This window comes from Podarcis bocagei (genome assembly GCF_964188305.1).
Source record: "Podarcis bocagei genome assembly, chromosome: 2".
Taxonomy (NCBI): domain Eukaryota; kingdom Metazoa; phylum Chordata; class Lepidosauria; order Squamata; family Lacertidae; genus Podarcis; species Podarcis bocagei.
In genome coordinates this window covers 55,684,913-55,712,273 of record NC_138126.1, presented here as the reverse complement: position 1 = coordinate 55,712,273, position 27,361 = coordinate 55,684,913, and the positions used below count along the sequence as shown (strand labels likewise).

The 27,361-nt window shown below is 39.8% G+C and overlaps 2 protein-coding genes and 1 long non-coding RNA gene across 7 annotated transcripts in view; 1 reads left to right on the top strand and 2 right to left on the bottom strand.

The window, feature by feature from the left end:
- PRKCD (protein kinase C delta) overlaps nucleotides 1–4,117 on the top strand; it is a 54,029-nt gene extending 49,912 nt beyond the window's left edge. For all 3 annotated transcript variants that reach the window (XM_081185152.1, XM_081185150.1, XM_081185151.1), the window contains exons 15-18: nucleotides 909–1,047; nucleotides 1,724–1,912; nucleotides 2,363–2,491; nucleotides 3,145–4,117. In XM_081185152.1, coding sequence (XP_081041278.1) covers nucleotides 909–1,047; nucleotides 1,724–1,912; nucleotides 2,363–2,491; nucleotides 3,145–3,303 — 616 coding nt within the window. In that variant the 3' untranslated portion in view covers nucleotides 3,304–4,117. The remainder of the gene's footprint in view (nucleotides 1–908; nucleotides 1,048–1,723; nucleotides 1,913–2,362; nucleotides 2,492–3,144) is intronic.
- A 3,784-nt stretch (nucleotides 4,118–7,901) lies between these two features.
- PFKFB4 (6-phosphofructo-2-kinase/fructose-2,6-biphosphatase 4) overlaps nucleotides 7,902–27,361 on the bottom strand; it is a 70,118-nt gene continuing 50,658 nt past the window's right edge. For 2 of the 3 annotated variants that reach the window (XM_081185161.1, XM_081185159.1), the window contains exons 10-15: nucleotides 27,107–27,211; nucleotides 24,970–25,099; nucleotides 23,592–23,654; nucleotides 21,854–21,918; nucleotides 16,444–16,530; nucleotides 7,902–11,153 (exon numbers count right to left, since the gene is read on the bottom strand). In XM_081185161.1, the coding sequence (XP_081041287.1) occupies nucleotides 16,471–16,530; nucleotides 21,854–21,918; nucleotides 23,592–23,654; nucleotides 24,970–25,099; nucleotides 27,107–27,211 (423 nt within the window). In that variant the 3' untranslated portion in view covers nucleotides 7,902–11,153; nucleotides 16,444–16,470. The remainder of the gene's footprint in view (nucleotides 11,154–16,443; nucleotides 16,531–21,853; nucleotides 21,919–23,591; nucleotides 23,655–24,969; nucleotides 25,100–27,106; nucleotides 27,212–27,361) is intronic. The other variant, XM_081185160.1, reaches the window with a different exon arrangement.
- Nucleotides 17,517–21,846, bottom strand: LOC308582238. Its single transcript, XR_014005567.1, has 2 exons — nucleotides 18,159–21,846; nucleotides 17,517–17,984 (listed from the first exon to the last, which is right to left on the bottom strand). It is a non-coding gene; the product is annotated as an uncharacterized lncRNA (long non-coding RNA).

Here is a 27,361-nt window from a genome sequence, read left to right as displayed (position 1 = left end):
AACTAATCAGAAAGCTTTTAATTAATCTCAGCAATGAATTGACTGGATGTTGCAGCCATTCTAAAAAGGAAAAGTTGTCCAAAGTGGGTAGGGAAATACCGTTTCTTCCACCCTCCTGTACATATTTCAGCATAGAGTTATCAAGCTTCATTAAGATACGGTATTCGAAACTTTTGAAAGTTTTTGTTGATTGCATGCATCCTTAATTCTCTGCTACTGGCTTCTTGGCAGTAAGTTTTTTGGAAGTGTGCTTTAAGTTTATTGGCAACTGGTTCTTATGGCTGCTGTCTAAGACCAGAGTGCTAATGATGAACACATGTCTGTAGGATAGAACCCAGACTATAGCTGGAGCTTTGCTTGTTGACTCTTTTGCAGCATTTACCCCTCCGGTTAAAGCTATAATTAATTGCAATGCAATGAACTATTGTTAATGTGGCTTGATAATGGCTCTGTGTAAATTAAAACTAATGGTTTATGCAACAGAGGCAAACAGAAAATATGTGACTAAAACAACTTGTTGAATCTTTTAGAGGTGAAGGCCTTTGTTGCCAGTGCAAAAATTCATTGTGCCCCATTAAGGATTCTACATAGCGCCTTCACCTCAAAAGCCTCAATTTCATTTCCCCATGGATTTATTTTAATTCATGCTTTTGACATGGAGTTAGCATTGGAACCGTTCTTCTGCCTTAGTTTTCATTTTTAAAAATTGGGGAAATTATTGTTTACTTATCTGCCATCTTCAGTATCTTCTCCACTCTGGCAGACATGCCATTAACTATTTATTAATGCTGAAAGTATCCTATGAGGTTGAAAGCAAATACCTTTAAGTGGATGCAGTTGCTAAGTCATTGGGGTGCTTTTGTCCAATTTGAATGGTTGTGCTGATTAGTTTTATTTTTCTTACACAGAGACCTCAAACTAGACAATGTGATGCTTGATAAAGAAGGTCACATCAAAATTGCTGATTTTGGGATGTGCAAAGAGAATGTGTTTGGTGAGAACAAGGCAACAACTTTCTGCGGTACTCCAGACTACATAGCGCCTGAAGTAAGGAACATACATGTGTAACATACCAGCTCTTGAAATAGCCATTTAGAATTCATTAAGTCCACAATTAACTTGTGTGCATTCAACTTTACACACTTGGCAAATATTATTATTATAATTTTTTTAAAAGGGGGCTGGCATCTGAGGGAAAAGACTGGCTATCTCATCCGCCATTGCACCCAGAATGTTTTGACTATACATGATTTTCGATTTAGGTGCATGGAACATAACCCACATGTAAGTTGTGGGCTTACTGAATATATAATTAATAAATAGAGTTTCATGTTATTTCCTAAGGAAGGGGTTGTTAATCTTTGATCCTCCTGATATTACTGAATTCCTATTATCCCTGACCATTGACCAGACTGGCTGATGGGAGATGGAATCCAACATCTGGAAGTTCACAGATTTCCCACCCCTGCTCTAGATAAAGCCTAGTTAGACATTGCTAACTTTTGTAAACTCAAAAGCAAATAGTTTTAACGTTGAGTCCCAATGCAGCCAATGAATCAAAGGTGATTCATGCTGATAAAAGGACTGAGAATGTGATAAAAGGACTGAGAGAAAAAATTGCTTTAAATTGTGAAAAGCCGAAATCCTGATTTGTACAACTCTTGAGGAGTTAGGAAAGCTTCCCATTGCATTTTACATTGTTGTTTTCTTGTATCGACAACAGATCCTGCAAGGTCTAAAATACACGTTTTCTGTGGACTGGTGGTCGTTTGGAGTCTTGCTGTATGAGATGCTTATTGGACAATCTCCTTTCCATGGTGATGATGAGGATGAGTTATTTGAGTCAATCCGTGTGGACACACCTCACTACCCTCGCTGGATTACCAAGGAATCTAAGGATATACTAGAGAAGGTATACACTTGCTAAGGCTAAGTTGTTTTTCTGTTTGGGAAAATGGAAAGGGGCCTGGAGAATATCTTAAGCTAGTAATAGAACTTAAGTGCCCTGCATTCCAGGCAAAGAATTTTGTGAAATAATCAGTAATTATATAACCAGCTACAGGACTGGAGGGTTGCATTGTCACATGCAGCCTAGTGATAATATGCCCCCTTGTTGCAGATTATGTTGTATACACAACAACTGGGCAGTCATATGGCATACATACCACCCCTTCTCCCCATCCAAAGCAGCTTTTGCAGCTGCCAGCAATAGTGACTAGAACTGGCCACAATGGCTGCCCTAGATCAATTCCATTGAGTCCAGCGTCTTATTTTTCTGAACAGCAGCTAAAGTCATAGTTTCTATCAGAAATGTGATCTGCAGGCCAAGTAACTGAAGCTGGATGCGCATTATATTTTGTAGTTGTTTGAAAGGGATCCAACAAGACGACTGGGAATAACTGGAAACATCAGAGATCATTCTTTCTTCAAAGTGATTAATTGGACAGCACTTGAGAAGAGGGAAGTGGAACCGCCCTTCAAACCCAAAGTGGTAGGTATCCTTTTGAATCTAGCCAAGTGTAAAACTGTGATGCTTTTATCTGTTGTTGTTTTTTCAAAAAAATATATATTAAGTTTTCCACAATTATACCACATAACCAAACAGATAACACAATATTTAAAAATATAACAATAAACAATATTTACTTGTTGCTCCGAGCAGTGGCCCTTTCCCTATGGGTAATGCTGTTCACTGTTATATTTTTAAAAGTGATTTCTTTTCAGTTTTAAGTAAATCAGTGTAGGGTGTTTTTTTTAAGGTAAAGGGAAGGATTTGGGTCTGGAAGGTATCTGGAATTGAAGCTGGAACCTTCTGTATGCTAATTTGTGCTCTGCCCTCAATATGTGGTTGATCTTATTTCTTACTGGTAGCATATTATGGCTAGATGGCAGATATGCAGGACTTTCTGGATTCAAGTATTACTAGATAAAACAATTGTTTGATAAAACAATCTCCACCTGATGTGTGATAAATTCCTACTTGTTACTTGCTGAAGCAGTGCAGCCAACCGAACTCATGCTGCAGTTGTTTGTCTGAGCTTGTTAAAATGAAATGGGACTCCTACTGAGCAAGGGCAAAATGGATTGAAGTCACCTGGACTAATTTTCTTCTTTCTTTCGGTCCTTTGCTTCTCTTCTGTACAGAAATCAGCAAGTGACTACAGCAATTTTGACAGAGAGTTTTTGAGTGAGAAACCACGGCTATCATACAGTGACAAAAACTTAATAGACTCTATGGATCAATCTGCATTTGCTGGGTTCTCTTTTACCAACCCTAAATTTGAACGCATTTTAGAGAAATAGTTTGTCAGCACAGAGGAACTTTCAGGTACTGCTGTACTGCTGTAATGGAAGTTTTCGAGAACTCCATGTGAAATGTGATCAAAGGATACCGTCGTCTCTTTCCTTTCATTCCGAACAACACTCAGTAGCGACTAATTGTGCTCATTCTTTGGCAACTGGCGGTAGCTTCATTGTGCATGGTTGAGTTTAAGTATCCTTGTGAATCATATGTAAATGACTTCCTCTGCAGTAGGGAAAATGTAAATTGTGTACGTGGTTACTTGAATGTAGTTATCCGTTTGGGGGGGAAATTATGTATATGCTGTATATTTTGCTCAAGAGGTGAAAGAGGTTATCGAAGGGTACTACCCTTCAAATAAAGTGAAATGGCTAGGCAGTTTTTAACGTCCACCAAACTAAATAATTTGAGTTGATTCTGAGCTTCAAATATTGCTATTTTTAATTTTAAAAAAGTGGCATCAATTGATTATGGTGCTTCTCAGGCCCTCAATCCAGCAAGTTTACAGCCTTTTAAGTTGTTCTTGCTTTGCTGTTCATGGATGAAGCCCCATCTAAAAGACAGTGAAAGTAGTCATTTTTTAATTTAAAAACATGTGGGCCTTTCCTTATTAGACTACAGCTACCACAGGCCCCCTATCTGCAACCCAGTGAGTGAGGAAGTGAGGTGCTAGAGAACAAAGCTGTGTGTATGTGTGCCATTTAGTCCCCCGCCCCCTTTGAGGATGCTGTCCTGTCCTCAGTGTTGGAAGACAAATAGAACTCTCAACTTAGTTGTGTAAGTGGGGGAGGACGTGCCATCTTGTCATTTATTTTTCCAGATATCAATCTGTATTGGGCACACAGTGAGGTAGAATGCAGTTGGACATGCATGAGACCGGGCAACACACCTTTAATGAAGGGTGGTGGGCAGGTCTCATTTCAAAGAACCTGCCGTTAAAGACCTGTGTGGTCTAACTTTGGTCTTGTTGCCAGCCAATATAGGTCTAGTCAAGCTTGAGAAGATGAAGGCTAGTTCCTGTAGGAGCATTTAAATACACAGTATGTGATAACTAATCATTGCTACCTTGTATCTTGATCCAGATAACAGATTTTTAGGCTAAGCAGAAACACCCTACAACATGTACAGCATGTTGAAACTGTGGGGTGGGTGGGATGTGGGGTAACAGGGAAGGAATGCTGTCCAACCGATGTATTGATTATGGATTTCTGAAAAACTTAGAAGGCTAAATAAAAATACATCTATTATCTGAAACGCTGCCCTTCCTATTTTACCCTCTGAAATCGAATGACCTGGACACTAACCCACAAAGCAGGCTCTTTTAAGCACAAGCCACCACTGACTTTGAGGATATTCTTGGTAACCTGCAGGGGCCCTAGCTACCAAGTATTCCTACTTCCCCCACTCCACTACCATAAATATTGCCTTCCCTGCAATGGCTTCCCCTGAGGCCTAAAATGGATGTCCCTTGGAATTAATTCCCAGGGTGTTGCCAGAGCAACACTCCCTTTCTATCTCTAATGCCAACAGTGTTCTGCCATTGGTTCAGCCCTAGGCTTCGGAGGCACCAACATTAGAGCTCTGGTATCCATTAGAATGGCTATGGTCCCCTGGGATGCTCTCTCAGGAACACATGACAGCATTTTTAAACATTCATGATTCTTTTTAAGATACACATAAACTTTCACTTTAATATTTTTGCTTCTTGAAAGTTGGGTTATGTTTCAAGGCAGAAACACACCACTTGCAACTTGAAATATCCCTACTGTGGAAACTCTCTGTTTTGATAGCTACAAATCTAGCCTTACTCTTGTTGAAAGTCACATGATTTGTTAAGTCCAGCTTGCTGCAAGACGTATCTTTCCCATGTGCCAGGTTTCATAGGTTACTAAAAATATTTATTCTCTAGGCATCAACAGCAGACACTTTGGCTAAAGAGTCAGGCAGTACAATGCTTCCTAGGAGTTTGTTTTTATAGGCAAAAGTACAAGTTTCCACAGCTACAAATACCACTATGCATTTGTAAACTACTTTTTTAACACTGAGGTAATACTAAATTAAATATAGGTCTGTCATGGTAGTCTACACAAGATTTGCCAGCTAGGACTCTGGGTGTATTATCCAGATATTTCATGAAATTAGGAAGTTTAAAAATGACTCTGGGCTCAAGACTGGCCTGATATAAACTGAATTCTCCTCAGGCAACTTCCTTCGTAACAGCAATTTCTAAATCCTCCATAAATTCAGAATGTACCTCTGGACATATTAGGCCACTTCCTGGAGCTACTATTTCTTTATTTATATAGCCATCAGGAATCAGGAATCCTTTTCAGCTCAATGGCCACGCTTCTTGGGGGTGCATGCGAGTGTTTAGAAGGGGCAGAGAGGCAACTCAATTTAACTTTTGTAAATCAGGCTAGTTTCTACACACAGACACACACACACACACACACACACACACACACACACACTTTCTATTCTTCATGCAGGCAAGCAAGAGGCATTAGGCTACAATAACACGGTCTAATCAGACAAAAACACAGGATGTGAAAGAAGGGCCAGGAGGAGGTTTGGACTAGAAAGTCCAGGGATAGTTTTGCCTCCCACCCAGGCCTAACTTTCCCTATTCCTGCACTACTTTGTCAGCGTATTTCCAAACATCATAGGATGGTAAAGGAAAGTAAAAATTCCTTGATCAGCTGAGAAAAGAAATACAACAATACTATGAATTACAAGACAGCAGCTGATGATGTCTACAAAACTACCTAGTTAAACAAGACAACTTCATAACCCATGGTTTGGAATTGGTTTGTTTGACACATCAACATTATTTGAAACTGAAATCTAGCCACACAGGAGAATGGGAAGTGGGAACATGAGGGCCACCCTTTGCTGGGTCTTGGGCACATAGTGTTAATTCAGCTACTGACATACCTTAATTACATTAAATTATATTACTTAGAATTCTTAAAATGAATTTGTGCCATGTTACCAACGCATGGCTTGTACTTGCCAACTCAGTGTCCTCACCCATTACACATCATCAACATCAGGCACACAAACAAACATTCAAGAATTTGTAGTGTTAGATGCCTGGTAACTTTCAGGGAAACTAGAACACTTCTAGACAGATCCTTCCTAGCCACAAGTCTGCGGTTAATGCGGACTACACAAGATAGAGAGCCGGGCAGAATTGATCCCAGAATCATCCCATTGGTCCTAGGAGGAAAAGTACTGACTAGCAGGAAGGGTCATTTTCTATCTGTTGTTTTGTTAAGAACAAAACAACCCTTCAAAAATAATTTTGGAATAGGGTGAAAAAAGGATCCATCACACCATTTTCCATGTTTTTAGATTTTGTCAACAACAAAGACTCAGACTAAGATAAAATAGGAGAGGTCTAAATACTGAGCATGGTGGAGTTCAGTCTGCTTTAAGCATTTAAAGCCTCCAACTTGTGAGGCACAATTAACAGATTACTCCCTAACCGCAATTATCTCCATCCTAAACAAAAATGAAAGGAATCTATCATCTCAGCATCTTATGAACCATGACTTTGTGGAACCAGCTGGTTAAAATCTGTTAAGTAGTTATTCTCTAGGGAGTGAAATCTCTCAACAATTCAGTTTAAAAGCACAGAGGAAGACGGAAAAGATGGAAAAGAAGGGATGGCCGAGGAAAGGGTGATAGCAGCTGGAAAAGTGATGAGAGTTATAGAAGATTTGCTACATAGAGGGGACTGTACTGCTGCTGTCGGCTCTAATTATTAGCGGGCTCTACCCTAGTCACAGGCATTTTTTAAAAGGCATACATTAAGACAATGTATTCTGGCCAAAGACTGGTACAATGAATTAAGAAAAGAGAGGGATGCGTGTTCATAGAATTATCATACAGCAGTCATGAAGACAACAGAGTTAGTGATTGTCCTAATGCTTTCCTTTTCTCCCAGCGGCTACGAGCCATGTGGGTTCTATGCCCTATAAAATGGACATGTCAGGATACAGTGCTACACTTGCATCACTACATTAAATAAATTGCACTCTTTGATGTAAAAAAATGTAGAAAGATAGCTGAAAATTGTAGAAAGATAAGGTTCTGATTCTCTTTTATCTAAATTAATCCAGCATTTTCAGGAAACAACCTGGAACAACGACAGTGCTATTTAAACACTGGCAATGGCAGCCTAAAAGAAGAGTCGTTTTAAGAGTAATGGCAGGGGGTAAATAAATTATGGTTGAAGGAGTAGTAGGTGTTTAAAAGAAGCAGTCCCCTGTTTCTGCTAGTCTCAAAGTGCCAGCAACACTTTAAAAAAACATATGTAAATACAGCAGTGCTGCTTAAAACCAAACATTGACAGTTCATCTAGTGACAGTTCATCTAGCACTAACTCCAGCAAACCTCACAGTTCCTGGCCTGTTGTTATAGAATATAAAAACCTGGAAATGACTCAGTATTCATCAATAGCATTTGAAATATATGCTTGACCCAATTTGACAGATTTCAGTTTGAACATCATTGCACTTGAGCTGGACATGTTTGCACATACCTGAAGTGTCAAAAAAAAAAAAATCCAGGCGAGAGAAAAGTCAATTAGCATCCCTCACAATTTAAAACAATGTTTATTAGCTTGGAATAAATCTCATGTAAGATTAAATTGAAGGCCAAATATATCCTTAGAACTAGGTGAGTTAACAGTCACACCCTAATTATCTCATTCAAAATCATTTGGGTCTACGATACATGTTATGACAAAAGGAAATAATTTTCATAACCTTTTCCATTTCTAGTACCTACTGAGAGGCATTTCACATAAGCAAAGCCACCGGCTTTCATTCAAGTGTACACTTAAAAGGAAATGGCTAGTAATGGCAACTCTCTGATAAATGTACCTGTCAGATCCATATTTTTAGAAACGCTCTTCATTCACACTTTCAAAAGTAGAGAATGAAGCAGTCCTGTGGATCAACAAATACAAAAGGTCTTCTGGATTAGTTGATCACTAGAAACCCAGATGAAGCTGGTGGCACACCAACCATCTAACCTATCATTTTTAAACTCATTTACTTTGAAGCAAGCAAACTCATTTCAAAGGGGCTCATTTCCAAATTGTGGAATTGGGATCACATCTTAAGTTAAATTAGAATCCAGAGCTTCCTAGTATTTTCATTTTCAAGTATCAACATACATTTATAATTTATTCTTACACACAACAATTTTTTCAGTTATACAATCTTGTAAATAGAAACTACTGTTATCACAGTATATTTAGATGTAGCCTATAAAAATATCTACTATACATAAAATATTTAGCCACAGTTTTACAGCACATTGAGAAATATGAAGGTGGGGCGGGGGAGAGAAAGCAAATACTTCTGGTTAAGAAAAGGTTAGAAGAAAATGCTACACCTGCCAATGAAGGCTAGCTTGCAGGCTTAGCTAACTCAAAGGAGAGTATTTTCTTATAAGAACCACATTTACCACTTAAAATCCAAAGTTATACCTGCACAATTTTCTGCTCGTGAATCCTCAACTTTTCACTCAAGCCCACTAAGTAGCCAATAATAAGAATAATTACTTGTGGCTCACATCTAGAGAAGTTAGGGCTAGGCTGTTGACACGATTCATCTGTGATTTAAGCCATTACCCAAAATCCCCTTCTCCAGCTGACACTGTACTGTGGGCCAACAGCAGAACGCTCCCTTTTCATCTACTCCAGTAAGTAGTGATCTACCTGAATAAATACATTATGATGTCAAGGCATATTATCTTAAAGGATGGAGTACAGCTAAAGCGCTTTTGAAGTGTTTGATAGTTTAACATAGTCCTTTTTATGTTTCTGAAATAAGGTTGGCTTTATGGCTTATCTCCAGAACGCTGAATATATTGCTAAGCTACCTTATTAAAGAAATGAAGAACACGGCAGTATGTTACATTATAGCACCCAGCCACATAAACGAGTCCCCACTAGGCAAAGCTTACATAGTCCATTGCAGAGAACTCTTAACATTAACAGCATGGCAAGGTTCGATGAGGTACCAGCACAGACAGCAAGGCAAAAAAGCATTCAAATCACACGGGACAAAGCTTTCTTCGGTTCAAGAACAAACAGGCACCTAATCTGCTGCTTGCTGATTTGTATCACATGGAAAGATTATTTACACTACACGTTGGCTTAGTACAACAAACACAACTGGCCTAACATGCATGAAGTTTTATCACTAACAGGAATTTCTTTCACACGCCTCCCATTCATTGCAACAGGATATATCTGGAGCTTATCCCTGTTGGGTTGTGACCCTAAAGCAGGACTGATCCAATTTCACAAGTTCACTTACAGCATAGTATCCCTCTTTGCATATAAATACTTGAAAATCCTAGAGGGCCCCGTTCTTCACTATGCTCTTGAGCTCCACTCAAGGAATGCACTGAGGCAAAGATGTGGCTGCTTAAGGTTCACGGAAAGAAAGAATCCTGAGTCCTCGTTTTTTGGGGGGGACGGAAGATTGTTTCCATTTATGAATGTGCAAATCCTGTTCTCATCAATAAAGTAGAAGATATGCAATAAAGGATCGCTTTCATCTTTCCCACCCAATGCATTTTAACTTAAATATCACCAATACGTAAGAAAAATAAAAACCCAAAACAGCTAATACTTCATCTGTGACTTTGGTTCAAGAAGATGGGTAAGAACAAGCGTGCATTAATGCCAATAACTCAGGAGCACTTCATAATAATTTGGTCTCTCTAGTAATTTGTCTTACACTTTCCCTGCACTGTTATTGCCATTCACCTCTGGTAACCACCATGCACATTGTTTTATTGTATTACTATCTGCTCCATTTGGAGCAATATTTACATGAGTGTCAATTAAAAACCCTCCCTTTTCATAGGCTTCTCTGCTTGGGGTTTGGAGTTTGAGGGGGTGTAAAAAAGGGGGGGACCAGGTAAAAACAGTTAAGTAAAATATGCGGTTTTCAATAAACAGACAAAATAGGTTTGCCGTACGCATGATGTGGAAAGGAAACTATTCACACACTATTCAAATAATAATAATAACCCAGGAGTTCTGGAACATTTCAACAAGATAGATGGAATGCATCTGGGAAAATATTACCTATTCTGGCTTTCCATTAAATGCTGTGAAGCATCAAGTGGAGCCTTTAGTAAAATTACCTAGAAATTAGTGCAGCTACCAAAAAAAAAGAAAGAAAATCAAATGTTTAACTGCAAAGCAATGACTTGAAGTGGACAACACTGCTTGTTGCTAAAATTGATATATTAACTGGATTAATATAATACAAGGAGACTGGTGGTCCCTTTTGTAGTATACTAAAATAAATAGTTGGAAGAATCCTCAGTTGAAGAAACACCCGTTCTATGTCCGGTAAAGATTTTATATATAATATAGGAATAAAACAGGAAATCACAGCAAGAAAGGCTTAGGAAAGTATTGCAGAAGAAAGCTAAGATACAGCATTAAGAGAGACACCAGCATTTCATACTTTTAACACCCACAGTCGAAGAACAACAGGATAAAGACAACATATATTAATTTAAAAGCAGTTTCATTCTCTGTTCCACAAATACTTGGTCCATTTCAACCTTTAATGCCAACTTTGCCTTGTGCCAGACCCAGGCAGCTGAAACACCGTCTTCAAGAAGAGGAGGAGTGGATGCATTTCTGTGTTGCTTGGCTTCCTTGAAGGCTGCCTTCATTCTCAGCTCCCTGAGTGGTTTCCTTAGCACTGCTTCAGCAGTTTGGGACGGTGCTGGCAAGGGGAGGTCAAAGGTGCTACAAATGATTAGGTACAGTCCTCAAAGCTTCTTCTCGAGAGCGGCTAACGCATACATTCTGAAAAGAGAACAAGACAGCAAGCTTTATATACTTAACTCAAACACAATGCTTGCCCTTTGGCCAATTCCTGAACACTTCTCACTACCTATGGGCTTTCCTTTGCTAGTTCATGGAAATATAGTGAAATTAAGGCTGTAATCCTATGCACATTTACTTTAGCATAAGACCCACCAACATCAGTGAAGCCTCGCTTCCCAGAAAATATGCATAGAGTTGGGTTGGATTAAATCACAATATTTTGTCTTAGCTGATTCCTCTATATATTCATGTGTTGTAACAATTTCCATCATTCCAGAATACATTTCTCAATATGCATCAGTCTTCAGTTCCATTGTTCTGAACACCAGCTTATCAGAAACTCAAAGAGATCCCAATATAGGTTCAGTTGCACTTTGAATGCTTGGTCTTAGGCCTCTGGGCCCCTTATGTAGCCCTAGGTAGAAGTCTGGTTTTTTCCAGTGTTCACTGGGAACTACCAACATAAGCACATGCTGCTAGCTGATTGAACAACCCAAATGAAATGTTTTCATTATCGCAGTCAATGCACAAGTCCAGGAGGGAGAGATCCTTAAGAGTCACAAGTTTGAACCCAGCTACAGTGCCTATACACAATACTTTTCCTTCCCTTTAAACCAATAACTGTATTAGGCAACAAGCTATGTGATACTACCACCTCTCATCACAGATAAGATATGTCACGACACATTTAACACTCAACATACTAGTCTTCAGGCATTCCAGTGGCATGTGAAAACAACAAGCAAGCAGAGGCAAATTGCTAAGCTCCGGCTCCATCACCCTCCATAAGTTGGGATGTTAAACATCTGAAGCAGACAACCTCCTACAGTCATGGAGGCTTCCAGTGTGATTATGGACCCAGGAAGATATAGGTTTGAAATTGCTTAAGGAAGCCTCCACAGACACAAGAGGTTGTACATGTTAGATCAGTCTTTCTCAACCTTAGGTTTCCAGATGTTGGACTACAACTCCCATCATCCTTAGCTAGCAGGACCAGTGGTCAGGGATGATGGGAGTTGTAGCCCAGCAACATCTTGGTGACTCAAGTGTTGAGGAAAACAGTGGGTGAAGTTTAGTGCACTTCTCCCCACTTGCAAGTTGTTTTTACACACAAGTAGAATGTCTGAACAACCAAAAATTACCCCTCAGGGACTCAAAGGCTGCCAATTGCAAATCTCTATCCTAGAAGCTCAGTCTATCCTAGACCACAGTCGTTCTAGCAGCAGCCATTGGATACAAGTTGCTACCTGATCCTTGAGGTCAAGTTAAACCACCCTACATAGTTTCTGCTCAGGCCAAAAAAAGCCATTTATACATAGGCTTTGTTTTACCACTACAGAGTGCAATGAAATGCACAAATAGTTTTCTAGTTGTGTTCAGATCAGGGCTATTGGACAAGGTAGATCCCATGCATTGTATGCAGAAGATCCCAAGTTCAATCCCTGAGATCTCAGCTAGTGGGCAATGCAAAGCACCTCTGCCTGTGACCTTAGAGAGCTACTGTAATACTGGGCTTACATGGACCAAGAGCCTGATCTAATATGCAGCAGTTTCCAATATTCCTTACACATTTTCAAACTCCTATTGGAGTTTTCAAAGTTTGTCCTGTCCGACTGCATCCGATACTCAACTCTCCCGCACAATATGAACATTTTGTCCTGTCAATGAGCCAGACAGATGTGTACCCAAGGAGCTCTAATGAGTGCCCCAATGATCTTTACCTACCATCAAGCACACCGTCATTTTATTCTAAAAGCCTGAACCAACTTTTCTCCACCATCAGAAGTGGTACATCTCCCCAAAAGCAAGATTTCCAGGTAACAGATTTGGGAGCAGTGAACTCATCTCTTTGCAGGATGAAATGAGTCATCCTACTCTTCAATGGAAGTACAAAACACAAATGTGTAAGGCACATACCCAAGGCACCCTAATGATTATACCTGCTCCAGTGTAGGTTTGCATGGTTCATGGCAACTTTTAAGAAAATTTCCATTCATCTACACATCGACTTCTACAAACTGACTTCCTGGTGCAGAACAGAGATCAAAGAAGTAGGAAGAAGACTTTCATAAGACACCTGTACAGGTATCAGTTTTCAGCAAGGCCTGCTAGCCGCTGGCAGTATAACAGTTGTTATTCTCCTTCTCAGAGACTTCAAAAAAAACGAGCTGTTATTCTACCCTTAAGTGAAATTAAATAGGTTTCAGTTAACAAGAATGAACTCAATCTCTTAGAATGAAGACATTAGTAGTATTTGTACTCTTCAAACACAAAACGTGAGATGAGAACATGCATTCTTATCAAAAGGGCTCTTGATTTAAGCTGCTAGGGTTTCATACCACATAGCCTCATCTACCAGATCCTCTCCTCCCTTTATTACCTTGGCCAGGCATAGGTAAACTCGGCCCTCCAGCTGTTTTGGGACTACAACTCCCATCATCCCTAGCTAACAGGACCAGTGGTCAGGGATGATGGGAATTGTAGTCCCAAAACATCTGGAGAGCTGAGTTTGCCTATGCCTGACCTTGACTGTTATCCAGGAAAGACATGAGATCCCTAATCAAAGCACTGTAGGGTGTTACAGTCTTGCATCTGGCCTTTGAGATTAACATCAGTTAAACATCTTAATGGAATCCAAGATATACATAGAGACAGAAATCTTAACCAGTCCTGAAGAACAAAAAATCCAGTATCTAGGATCTTTTCTTTCAGTTCTCAAATGCAAGACCTCCTAGAGATTCACAAGGATATGTCCTCCTTTCCCTTACTTTGCCACGAGATATCACCATAATTGTGATATTGATCTTACAAAACTAAAACTCCTGGATTTAAGCTGGGGAGGGGGGCTAACGTTTTCTGGTCAAGGGCTGCACTGACCCATGCCCAACACTGTGAGAAGAATGGTAAAGTGGGCTAAGGCCAAAGAAGGAAATTAATCCCTTTTATAGCCAACCCATTTCTTTCCTTCCCCAATTCATTCTATTTGTATTTTCTTTTATATACTTTTAGCTGATTGTTTTCCCTCAAAGTCCCACTTCCGCCACTCAAAATTCACACAAATTCATTTTATTTATTCACTGTGATGCTGATGCCATTGGTTTTCTTTGTTCTGCTGACGCGGGGAGAGGAGAGAAATTGCCAAAAACGTTTCAAATAAGAAGCCATCAAACCTCTTAGCTGATGGGTTGGCCACTCCTGATCTAAGCAATGTAACCATAAGCACGACCGAAGCTGATTCTCCAGCCCCAACCCCCAACATGAAGTTAGTCTAGTGAAAATCGGTTGAACAAAGCAAGTGCCTCTGTTGGGGGAGAGGCTGTTCCTGGCAACATCTCTGGCCCCTATAATAGTTTTGTTTATATGTGGCAATGCAGGATTCAAGTGACAAACTTTTTCTAATCTACCAAACTTGTTTACAAGATGCTTAGAATTTAGAGTATTAGCAACAGCTACACTGCTTTGGTTTGGTTTTGTGAATCACCCTGGGAATTATTTGGCTGTCAGGAAGTATGAAACGATTTACAGCGGTACCTCGGGTTACATACACTTCAGGTTACATACGCTTCAGGTTACAGACTCTGCTAACCCAGAAATAGTACCTCAGGTTAAGAACTTTACCTCAGGATGAGAACAGAAATCGTGCTCCGGCGGTGCGGCAGCAGCGGGAGGCCCCATTAGCTGAAGTGGTGCTTCAGGTTAAGAACAGTTTCAGGTTAAGAACGAACCTCTGGAACGAATTATGTACTTAACCCGAGGTACCACTGTATTTATTTTTTAAGTACTGCAGTTTACTGGCCCATCTCGACATATGGGGAAGCTCCACCTTTTTCCTTTTGGAATTTTACAGCATCATCTTGAGGCACAAATGCCATTGTGTGCACTAGAATGTTTCTTCTCAGAACCCCCCCCCCCCCGCAAGCTGCTTTCGAATCTCCGAGGAGGTAAATTTATGTCAGGGGTTGGGAACTTCAGGCCTGGGGGCTTCTCTGTCTGGGTCTCAGGACTCTCCTCTTCCTCCTCAGCAACATCCCCTCTCTCCCCAGGCCACACCCCTCAGCAGCCCAACTTTGCACCATCTACAGCCTAGAATGGAGAAGCAACAGGGAAAGGAGTAGTTGTGTATTATTCCTTTCCACAAGTGCCATTTCTTTACTCCATATTGACAGTGGTTCTATCCAGAAGTGTTTCAAATGCATGTTTACCCTGGTATTAGTAATGTCTAGTAACATTACACGGGAGTAAGAAATAACAGTTTGCCTCCGTTTGCCAAACTGTAGAAGAAATATATTTCTATGATTCTACTTTATAAAGAAAACAAATTAAGACATTACTATGTCCTCTTCATATAAATTATAAATTAGGGCTGCCACCCTATTAAAAACACCTTAGTTGACTGATTGAATCTATTCACTAAAATTCATGCCATTTCCAGAAATTGCATCTGAATAGAATAAAAGAGTCCTGAAGCAAGAAGCATATTTCTTGTTTTCTTATAAAATGTTTAGTTTAGTTATAGCAGGCAACTTCTTAGAAGAGGCATTCCTTCTCATGTGAACGAAAAGAGAAAGGCCTCTTTTTAATGGGTGTTTAAAAGAGTCTTAACACCACCTGCAGTTGTTGTTTTTAAAAACTAACAATATTTTTAAATTAGCTTTTAAAAATTAGCTGTCAAAGTAATTAGAAGTACAAATTAAACTTTAAATGATCAATTAATCCCATAATAAATTTTGCAGACCTTTTTTTGAAATCACAGAAATACATCTTCCACAAAGACAGGGGCAAGAACACTATTTCCCAGAAGCTACTATTAAACAGTCATAGAATTCTATGGTTCTATGAATTAGCAGGCGATCTACATTGCCGATACTATTCACTAGCTGTGAAACTAACTGTAGAAAGACTATTAATTATGCTCCTCTATGTAAAACAATCCAATCACTCAAGAGAAAATAAAAATACTCATTAATAGACAACTGCCCCATATTATCTCCCAACAGGGTTTGAGTGTTTGATCAAGCCTTAACGGACATAAAACATCAGGTTTAAAATTAGCAATCACCAATTGATCAAGTGTTATATCAGAGAAGCCAGTAATCAGATGGCTCAGCCAATTAGTTCCAATCCAGGGGGTAGGGGACAATAAGATTTGATTGTTTGATTTCTAAAAGCCACGAGCTACACAAAAACTGATATTATCTGTGGATGATTCCAAAGTGATTGGAACAATTGAAATAATTTTAATATAATATGATGAAAAGAAGCACCACACGTTTCATAGCTGATCAGGACACGGGCTTCACTGGTGAGCAGGGACAGTTACAAGGGCTTCCTCGGGAGGTCTTGAAATGTCTACATTCTGTGTAATAATAAAAATACAGAGGAAAATGTTTATCATGCAACATGGCCGGTCAGCTTTCTTCACAAGTAAACAGCCGAGCTTGTTAAATTAACAAATATAGTCACTTATCTAGAGCAATAAAGCTTTTTTTAAAACAGAGACAGTGGAATTGCCTTCTTTATAGACTGCGTTTAATAATTCTGTGGACCACAGGCTAAGTGCTGGCAGCTCTCCTCAAAACACACACACACAGAAACTGCTTATGTTTAGAGTATCTCAACTATATAACTATATTTAAAAGCTTGTGATTCATTACATTATGCATAGCACATTCATACTGCAAAAAGCAAGTCTTATCAGCCAGATACCATTAAATAGAAGTGAACAATTGGGAGGGGGTTGGGTGCCAGGAGAAGGGCCATAGCTCATTGGTAGAGCATCTCTTGACATCTGCAAGCAGAGCTGGAGAAAAAGCTCCTATCTGAAAACATGGAGTCACTCACTGAATACAGACAATACTTAACTAGATGGACCAATGGCCGAGTTAGTATAACACAGCTTCCTACATTCCTATGTGTCCTGGTGCATAGGTTCTACTGGAATAATTTTAGTCATATTGTGACATTAGCCCCTGTATATTACTATATTTTCCAATGTATAAGACTAGGGTTTTTCCCTTAAAAATAATGTCAAAAATTAGGGGGTGTCTTATCCACGGATACATCTCCCCCCATTTTCTTAAATCTGAGTCCCCAAAAATAGGGGGCGTCTTATACATGGGGCGTCTTATGGACGGAAAATACAGAGTTCCTACTGTCTAGGATAGCATACATTTCCATGTCTTTCAGTCATGAAGCTATAACTACAGCCCTCAAATTATATGGAGAACTTACCAATAACTGAGTATCTGGCACAAAATTAGATCAAATCCTGTGACCATTAAGAGACTGCTCTCTTCTTTAAGTTACACAGAATAAGTACATGAGCTTTTTTTAAAAAACAAAAACAAACAAACTCAGCCAGATGGGCAGAGTATAAATAATAAATTATTATAATGCTTCTGCTCATTGTGAGGAAGGACAAGATTGGACAACTTCACAGAGGAGAGGGCTATTGATGGTGGCTAGCCATGATGGATATTCTCTGCCTCCGCAACTGGAAGCAGCAAAGCTTCTGAATGACAGTTGTTGGAAAGCACGGGAGGGGAGAGTGATCGAATCCTGCTTGCTGGTCTCCCGCAGGCATCTGGTCAGCCACTGTAGGAACTGGATACTAGACGAGATGAGCCATTATCCTGATCCAAAAGCTCTTCTGATGTTCTTAGAAGAAGCTCTAATGGGCCTTGGAGCCTTGCCTTCTCTTCCGCCCCCTCAGCCCTGGAAACCATTTCCTTTCATTGGCCCCTTTCAGACTTCTGAAATGTCACAAGTTGTGCCTTCACGCTCTGAAGTTTATCAGCACAGCAGGAACAGCTGAAGACAGAACTCTAAGGTCAATTCACTGATGAAGCATCGTGGGTCTGTGCTAGCATTGCATCATGGTTGTGCCAGTGCAACTGCAGGAGCAGTATTTATGTCTCAGGAGCACAAAATGCTGTGAACTTAGGTACTAGAAACTTCCGAAGAAATGGGTTCAGAACAAACGACGGAAGAACAGAACACTATCCGTTGCCTTCTCAGAACCTTTAAGGCAGGGGTTGTCAATGCACTGCCCTCCAGAGGCTGTTGGACTCCAAATCCCATCAGCCCCAGCCAGGACAGCCAATGGTCAGGGATGATGCAACTTGTAGTCCAACAACATGTCAATCTCCCTTGCTTTAGGCTTATGCTAGCAGTGCCTGAACCCACCCTGGGAACTTGGGAACTCTTCAATTGTGGATAAAGAAGAAGAAGGAAAAGTTTCCCTTTGGGATAACACTACCTGTGCTCGCCATAACAGTCCTGATTAATGCAAAACAGAAAAACAACAAACATGGCTGAGAAGCAGAAAGTGGAGCGGGAGAAATGAGGACCAGGCCACCGCCTGGATGAGGGCACACTCTCTCTCTTATTCACTCACTAGCCCAAATGAGTATCTAATCAGAGGAACTGTCTGCTGCGGCTAATGAATATCATCACTACTTTTCACGTCTCTCTCCTTTCTCTCCACTGATAACCAGGAAGGGTAAGAGGGGAAAAAATAAGCAGCACATTTTATTTATTCATTTCCTTTAGAGCACTTCCTTACCGCTGAATATATAAAAAGATCTTTAAGCAGTCTACAGAAAGGGGGGACCCTCATATGAAACAGTTAACAGAAATTACTAATAAATATTTACAGACAGCATATTCACCTTCTACAACACCTCTCAGCCTCCTGTCTCATCCATGGCCCAAACAAACTTTCAGACTAACCCCAAAATAACTCACAATAAAGAGAGTTCCTGGAACGTGCTAGCATTACCATAGTTCTTTACTCTCAGGCTTACTTTTATGGGCAATCAATCCTATACCTGTTTAGTAAGAAACAGGTGAAACTGTGTTCTATGGGATTTACTCCCAACTATGTGAGTAGGGAACTGAACCCCTGTGTGTGTACACAGGTTGGCTAGTAATATTGGAAGACATGTATATGGCCGGCTTGTATTCTTATTGTGACAAAACATCGTTAAACCTGCTACCCAAAACTGTAGAGCTAACAATACCTACTTACTTTCAGTATCCAAACATTGTAAAACAGGAATTTGGCAGCCAAGGCTGGCTAAAATTGTAGGCAGCCTTGGAAAAATGTCTTAGTGGCCGTTTTGATTCATTTGATATCCAGTATCATTTTGCCATAATCAAGAATATGATGGCAAGAACACGGTAAAAAATCTCCCATGAAACATCACTAAAAATAGAGTTACTGCTCAATCCTAAAGGACCATCTTATCACTGTCAAGAGGATACCTACAGTAACCAAAAGATGTTCATTTACAATGAGCCAGAGACCCTGCTACCCAAACCTATGAGACACTGAGCAGCTGACAGAAACCAATCCTAAATCTCAAAAATATATTCTAATGTTTTCATCCAGGTTCTGTTCTTCCTGCAGTTTTACACAATTATGCACCATGAAGCCAGATCAGAACTGAATGCTGGTATTGTGCCGCTGCATCAACCAACCCAGACAAACAAACAAAGAAACACATGGTTGCCTTTCAAGGACTTGCACATTTTACAGAATGAGTGTTTCTTAAACGCTTAGGCATGTCCAGAAAAGCTTCTCTCACACCTTTTTATTCACACACAGTTTAAATAGAAGCCGTTAACAGCTGCCTACCAACCAAGTGGCCATGGATGAGTCATTTGCGAAACACTCCTTGATCAAAAGAGTAAGGCAACACTGTTAAAGCTGCTAAAAACACACAGCATTCAGATCCAACAGAGCGACTTAACGCAATGAAAATACTGTATTGAGTTAAGCAAACAATTGGGTGGCGGCACAACTGCAGCACAATGCCTAACTGTGGCAGTTTTTAGGGCTTTCATTGAACAGCTTGCTGTCTGCTCTGCATCACTGCTCACCATAACATCACCTGAATACAAGGCTACAGACTGTCACAATTGAGGCACTGTTATTTCCCCGAAGTGGAGTCGTATAATTAGCTGCCAAATTCACTCAGATGACATACGCTGTATTATGAAAGCACTGTGCAGTTAAAGAGTGTCATAATGTTGTCATGAAGGAGAGAAGATTCCATGAAACACAAGTGAAGCAGGAATGAAGATGATGAGTTGTCAGAGAATAAAACAATTTCCTTTGTTTTGCAGAGCATTTACCTGAAGTTCCAAAATCCACTACAAGCTCCATTTTAAAAAATGCTCAAATTAAATGACTGTTGTATGCGCCACTGCACATGACCTCTTGTTCTATTTCTCCTCAAGTGATGCCAATAAGTCAGAGACCATGTGCAGAAGGTAATGACATCACAAAAAATAGGTATATAATGAAGATCTGGTCATTTTCTAGCATCACAAAGGAGCAAACATAGCACATTTTCCTCTATTTTTAATGGTATATAATTAGGCATTTGTGTGCTAATTCGCTAGTAGAAATAATGACATGTTTGGGAGCTTACAATCCTATCATCACCCCAGGCCATTCAGACCAATGACACTATACTAGCTCACTTTGGTTACTGTTTCTCAAGGGACTTATTAAAAAACTTCCAGAATAATTACCATTGGTTCAGTCTACATAAATATATCTTGCAATGCATTATACATAGTCCTTGATTTTTATTCTAATGTTCACCAAACCCACACATGTAAGAGCAACAAGATATAAGAGGCCCGACTTCGTATTTGAGCAGGCCATTTATCCTGTGCAGGTTATACTTTTGTTTGACCTCATAACTTGGGCTACAAATATGCACCATTTTGTCATACTTGAATCCAATAACATCAAGAGGCATGACCAGCACATTATTGTTATCCTGACTCAGGAGCGGCAAGGGTTTCACCAGCGATATATCACCAAGATGAAGGCACCATCGCTCTCTGGCCCTCAAAACAGTCCTGGCCAATGTATTGATTCATCACCCAGGCCTAGTGCATACATGAGAGACGGGGGTGGGGGGTGGGATACATGGCTCTCTTGATTGGCAAATCATGTAGACACCTCCCCACGCAGCTAGTAGCCTCTTATTAAGTACAGTCATCCCAACTTTCAGCATGCCAGAGAATTCAGTGGGAGGCTTCCTTCTAAAATGAAGAGCAAAGCGTAAAGTCAAAATCAAACAAAACCAAAGTACGAAGAAAATTGGTCCGAGCTCTGCTTCACACCCACACAGGCAGCTAGCCATGGAGAAGCACCCACACAATTTGGGTATCTGGCATTAACGAGGCTGCTTCAATAATGTGTGAAAATAGGATGGCCTAAATAAGGCATAATGCAAGAAAAAGGGTAGGGAAAAGAAGAAGGGGCTGCAACAAAGGTTGCGGTAACATGCCTGCAGGGCATTAAATATGAGAGAATAGCAGCATACTCTGTCACTAATATAATATGATATAATATGATAATATAATATAATATAATATAATATAATATAATATAATATAATATAATATACACACACACTTACACACTTGGTTGTGTACAAACCTCTACTCCAAAGGTGAAGCTAGATATCAAAGCACAGGTACCTACAATATCCTTTAGGAATGGAAAACTGGGGCAGGAGAGGGTGCTTAACTCTTTCCCTGCTTTTCTTTCTTTTTTTCTTTTTCCCAGTTATTCAACTTTAAACCAGTCTCCATCACCACCACCATTCCTCCTGCAGAGTTCCAAATTCACATTTGTGACAGCAGAAGACACCTACCTGTGGTTTGTCTCTGTGCGTATTTACAGCTTCAACATTCAGAAATATAGATTCCACCTTGCAACCTGTAAACAGAAGGAAACTTTTAGATGTTTGTCTTCCTCATTTTGGGAGCCGCCATCACTGTAAAATCAGTTCTTGTTTCCATCTCCACATTGGGAATACTTTAAAAGTCAGTAATGACTAACTTAAGCCCATTGAAACTAATGGATCTGATTTGATTTAATTAATTTGATTTAATTAATTTTTATAATGAAATATTTTTAGATTGTGTGACTATTTGACTGTTTGAGTATTTGATTGTTGTTAGCCGCCCTGAGCCCGGCTTCGGCTGGGGAGGGCGGGATATAAATAATTTTTATTATTATTATTATTATTATTATCATCTACTCAAGAGTATGACTTAAGATACAAAAGCATTAAGATACAAAATGAATTTGCAATTCACAATTTATTTTGGACACTAGATGTCACTACAGACTTCTGTTTCTTAAAAGAACAACCACATATTAAAAGAGTGCTCCAATCCGGCTACAAAGAACAAGAACACAGTGAATGGTAACCAATGTACTTTAGTTGAACCAGCTAGAATTTCAAAATTCAGGATTCAAACTCTCTCAGGCTTGAGATCAGAAAAGGAAAAGTAAGCCAAAGCTTATGCCGCTTCAGAAATTTTATATTGGGGAAAAGGAAACGGAAGATAATACTTAAGATTAAATCAGTTCACAGGGGAAGCATTTCACACACAACAGTGACATCAACTTACAAATACATAATCAGCATGAGTTCTAATTTTTATCCTTCACACACCAATATTAAACTCAATGCCCTAGTGTATACCCTTTAGTCAAAATGGCATCGTCTACACACAAAGAGGTGGTAGCAGCAGGGTTCGTACAGGTACAGAGAAAAACCACACAAAACAATGGGGAAATCTCCCTCAAACAGCCCAATGAGGACAGGACCTAGAATGCTGACTTGTCTGCTAGGCAGGGGAAGACTGAAATTTGGGAGGGAGGGACATGGAATTATGTTTCCCCAAAGAGAGCATGGCTTGCTGGCATCCTTAACACAACCACACTACATTTTATTGCCAATCTGTTTCATGTAAATTCCTAGCCTGCCCCAATCTGAAGACTCAGGAAGAACAGAGACAAAAAGAATAAATTTTAATTTTAACAGGATGATTAACTAAGCAATCAAATCCCAATGATGACCTGCACATTTACAATTTGCAATGTGCAACCCTATGCACACTAATGTGAGAGTAAATCTCTCTTAATTCAATGGAGCTTACATCTGAGTAGGCATGCGTAGGATGGTGCTATGAAACACTGTCATGGACTTTCTGGTAACTTTATTAAAAAAGTGAACAATTCCTTTTGATATACAAATAACTTTAAACTATTGGATACCTGCCATCGACATATGTGATGTTTTCCTTAATAATTACAGTCATACCTCGGGTTACAGACGCTTCAGGTTGCATTTCTTCAGGTTATGGACGCGCCGAAACCCAGAAGTACCAGAACGGGTTACTTCCGGGTTTTGGCGGTCACGCATGCGCAGAAGCGCCGAATCGCAACCCGCGCGTGCGCAGACACGCCACTGCAGGTTGTGAATACTGCGGGATGCGAACGTGCCTCCTGCACGGATCACGTTCGCAACCTGAGTGTCCACTGTACAGTTAATAGCTGAAATACAAATAGATTGATAGAATACATTTTGAACAGCTTACCATAAGCCACTGGGGTTAGCTTTAAGACAGTATGCAGTGGGCACTTGAGATAAGGCAGTTGTTCTAAAACAGATGGAGAGAAAATAAACTTAATAGAGAGTAACAGAAATGCCCCTCTTCCAAACCACTAACCATGTTAGTGCAGCAATGGAACTGGTCCCCAACATAGCACCTGCACTTGCCGTAGTACCCCTAGACATTTTACTTTGTGTCTACTGGGGCTCCAAGCCACTCACAATTTTTTTGGGGGGGTGTGGGGAATACAGCTTTTCTTGAAATCTCTCTCTCTCTCAAAAACCACATTTAGCAGTGGTTGTGCTGCAAAGGAAGAGATGTGTAGGTCTCCAGCTGCTCTGCCTGCTTCCTTTTTGTTTCCCAGGCCTGCCTGCTTCCTTTTTGTTTCCCAGAAGGCCTCTGGGCCCCACATATGCATTCTTCATTGGAAGAGAAAGAAAAGAGTGGGGGGCTCTCAGAGGATGGCGTCTGACCTTCCTGTGCCCCGTCCCCAAAACACAACAGAAAAGAAAAGAAATAAAGGGCTTCTGCCACCACTTGCGTTTTGTTTAATTGTCTCTCAGTGTGTATATCTTGCTGCTGCTGCTTGCTTGCTTGTGGCGGGGGGGGGGGGGCATTGCTTGTTTTTCGGACGGTATTTCCTGCTTGTTTTGTCCATGGGGCAATTTGTGTTATTTGCCCTTTTGATCATCAGATTGTTTTCTTCTTCTTCTGTGAAACTGAAGAATTTTGTGGTGCCTGTGATAGCTTCTTAGATTTCCAAATGTTCCCCTGAGCCCAAAAGGTTGGGAATCCCTTACTTATTTATTTATTCAATAAAGTTTTATCCTATCTCAAAGAAAACTGCAGAGACTTCCATCATAAAAACAAACAGGCATGATAAAGAGCCATGCTGTCTCTTTGCAACAAATCCTTTGAGAACTCAGATATCCAAAATTCTAGAAGTTGCCATAATAAAAAGTACCCAGAATTTAAACTCCTGAATAAAAGCTCCTAACTACAGGCTTCAGAAACACAGATTTAAGGAGGGTATTCCACAGGTGGAGCACCATTATGGGACAGGGATGGGGTGGAACAGATCTCCCCTGCCCTGACTACAGAAGGCTGAAAAACCCAGAGAGTGTCTTCCCTTGATGATCTTAGAGCATAGGAGGTTCACAAAAGCAACCCTGATACCCCAGAAAAGCAAGTGTTGATTAAAGAAGCATTTGACCCATGCACAGGCGAAAATGTAAGTCTGGCATGAGTCATGAAGAGCAGCACTTTTCCTGCTCATTTAAGATGCGCATGAAATAATTGTTGGACGAAATTGTTACTGATTGACCAAGGTGAAAATTCTCCATGTTAAGGCAAATATAATTACCTGCAGGCTTGTCCAGAAAGTAAGCAAGCAGACAGCGCATAACAGCTTGGTGACAGATTACAAGCACATTTTCCTGCCTTTCCAACTCCATAATCACTGGCTCCAACCTTTGAACAAGATCTTCGTATGACTGGGGGAGAAATCAACAATATAATCAACCTCTTGACTGTATACACAGAGCAAACAAAGAGCTGTCCATTATAGACAAAACATAATAAGATGTCCTGCAGATAAGTGTGCATACACACGTACAAGACAAAACACTAAATTTAAACCAATTTATCTTGAAAGAATGCACCATCACAGAAATCAGTACCAAAGTGAATGTGGTTAAGCTGTATCATATACTTAATCATTCCCATTTTATATCATTTCATTTAAAAAGCTCTACTTAATAAATTTGTAGCTTTGCTGTCTCCCTTCTCTGATTTCCATCATGTTTGTAAGCTTACTTGAGTAAGCCATATTGAATGCTCTCAAGCACCAGAGTCTTCTATATAAAGGAAGGTTTATCCATTTTGTGACCGACAGAGTCCTGCTGCTGTTAAAGATCTCCATAATAGTTTGCCTTTTATAAACCTAATAAGATAACCAGTAGGTCCACTGCAAATCAAAAACTGTACAGTGGTACCTCGCAAGACGAATGCCTCGCAAGACGAAAAACTCGCAAGACGAAAGAGTTTTTGGTTTTTTGAGTTGCTTCGCAAGACGAATTTCCCAATGGGCTTGCTTCGCAAGACGAAAACGTCTTGCAAGTTTGTTTCTTTTTTCTTAAAACCGCATTCCTATGGGAAACCGTGCTTCGCAAGACGAAAAATTCGCAAGACGAAAAAACTCGCAGAACGAATTAATTTCGTCCTGCGAGGCACCACTGTAATTTTGTTATTTCCCTTATGATGAAAACCCAATTATCACTTGATCTGGGGGTATGACCAAAAATATGATACATATTCACCGTATTAGTTAAACCTTCAACATTTACCTCTGTTTGTACATATTTGTGGTATCAAATAGTACCTGAACATCTGTCTATAGAAATTCTCTTTCATTGTTGTGTACAAGGCAAACAGTTAATCCCGTGCTGAAAGGATTATCTTTATTAAACCTTTTTCCCATCTTGATTAATACAAATTACCTGATTTATACAAATTACCCAAGGTATCTAAATTTGCTGCCAGTTTGTAAATTGGACTCAGAACATGTTTAGTTAAGTTGTTAGATATCAAGATTTGATCTAATGACTCATTTTGTAATGATATGTTTACTTTGTAAATATTAATGAAAACTAGCACTTCTTGGGGACTAACCACCCTGAAACTCTTAGTCAGTAATTCACCTTTGCTACTTCTATGAATGCATGAACAAATTACAGCTAAGAACAACAAAGATTAGCCATTAAGCATGGGTGCATGGCTGCTAACACAAACAAAAAACCCATTTCTTTTTTCTGAAAGGTTAGCAAACAACTCTAGAAAGCTTTCTCTATTATGACATGGCTGCTTCAATGTGCTACAAATAATGGCCACCTGGGATCCAGCACTGTTCTGGTGATCACACAGCCAACTCATGGGAGGTGGAACACTCAGCTAACAATAAGGCATGTTGCACATATTACAAATATTGGAACAGCTGTTCCAAGCACAGCTTAACGCTTGACCTCTAATTGAAGTATGTAGAAGACTGGACCACCTGATGCAGAATTAACTCTGCTTCAACCATATTAGTTTATTTTAGCCCCCCTCAGAAATTATTTCTCCATACATTCAAGGAATACATGAAAGGTGGTGGGCCCAGCTCAATATTTTCATCCCCACTGCCTACAACTTTGAATGGTTAAAAAGGTATTTCAGTTTTACCAAAAAAAACCTTTGAAACAAAAAGGTATACCACAATGAACATAAAACAAACTGCTATGTTTAACACATGTGTATACAAGTGAGAACTTGAGATAGAGATAGATATTATGGGGGGAAATCTGCCGAAAGACATTTGTAGAGCTAGTATGAAAAAATCGCTTTTCCCCTTTGCCTCAAAAGCTCCCCCCCCCCTTTAAACATTGCACTTAGCATCCCATTTGCTGCTAGGTATCCTTACACACTTCGCATCCAAGAAGAGAAAATATAACAAAATAGCATACCTCCCCCTTAGGATATCTATATCTGTATTTGTCCTGGTCTCTCAAAGCAAATTCTAATGGATAATGTTCCTGAATTTCTTCATATGTCATTTCTTCACAGACTCCCTAGGGAAACAACGAAAACATGAGAATTAGTGTAGGTTTATGGTTAAAAGACTGGGCTGTTTATAGAGGTTGCTCATCTGACATAAAACACTCAACATCAGACACCCACCTACTGTACTATATGGGAATAAAAGTATTGACTTATGTTAC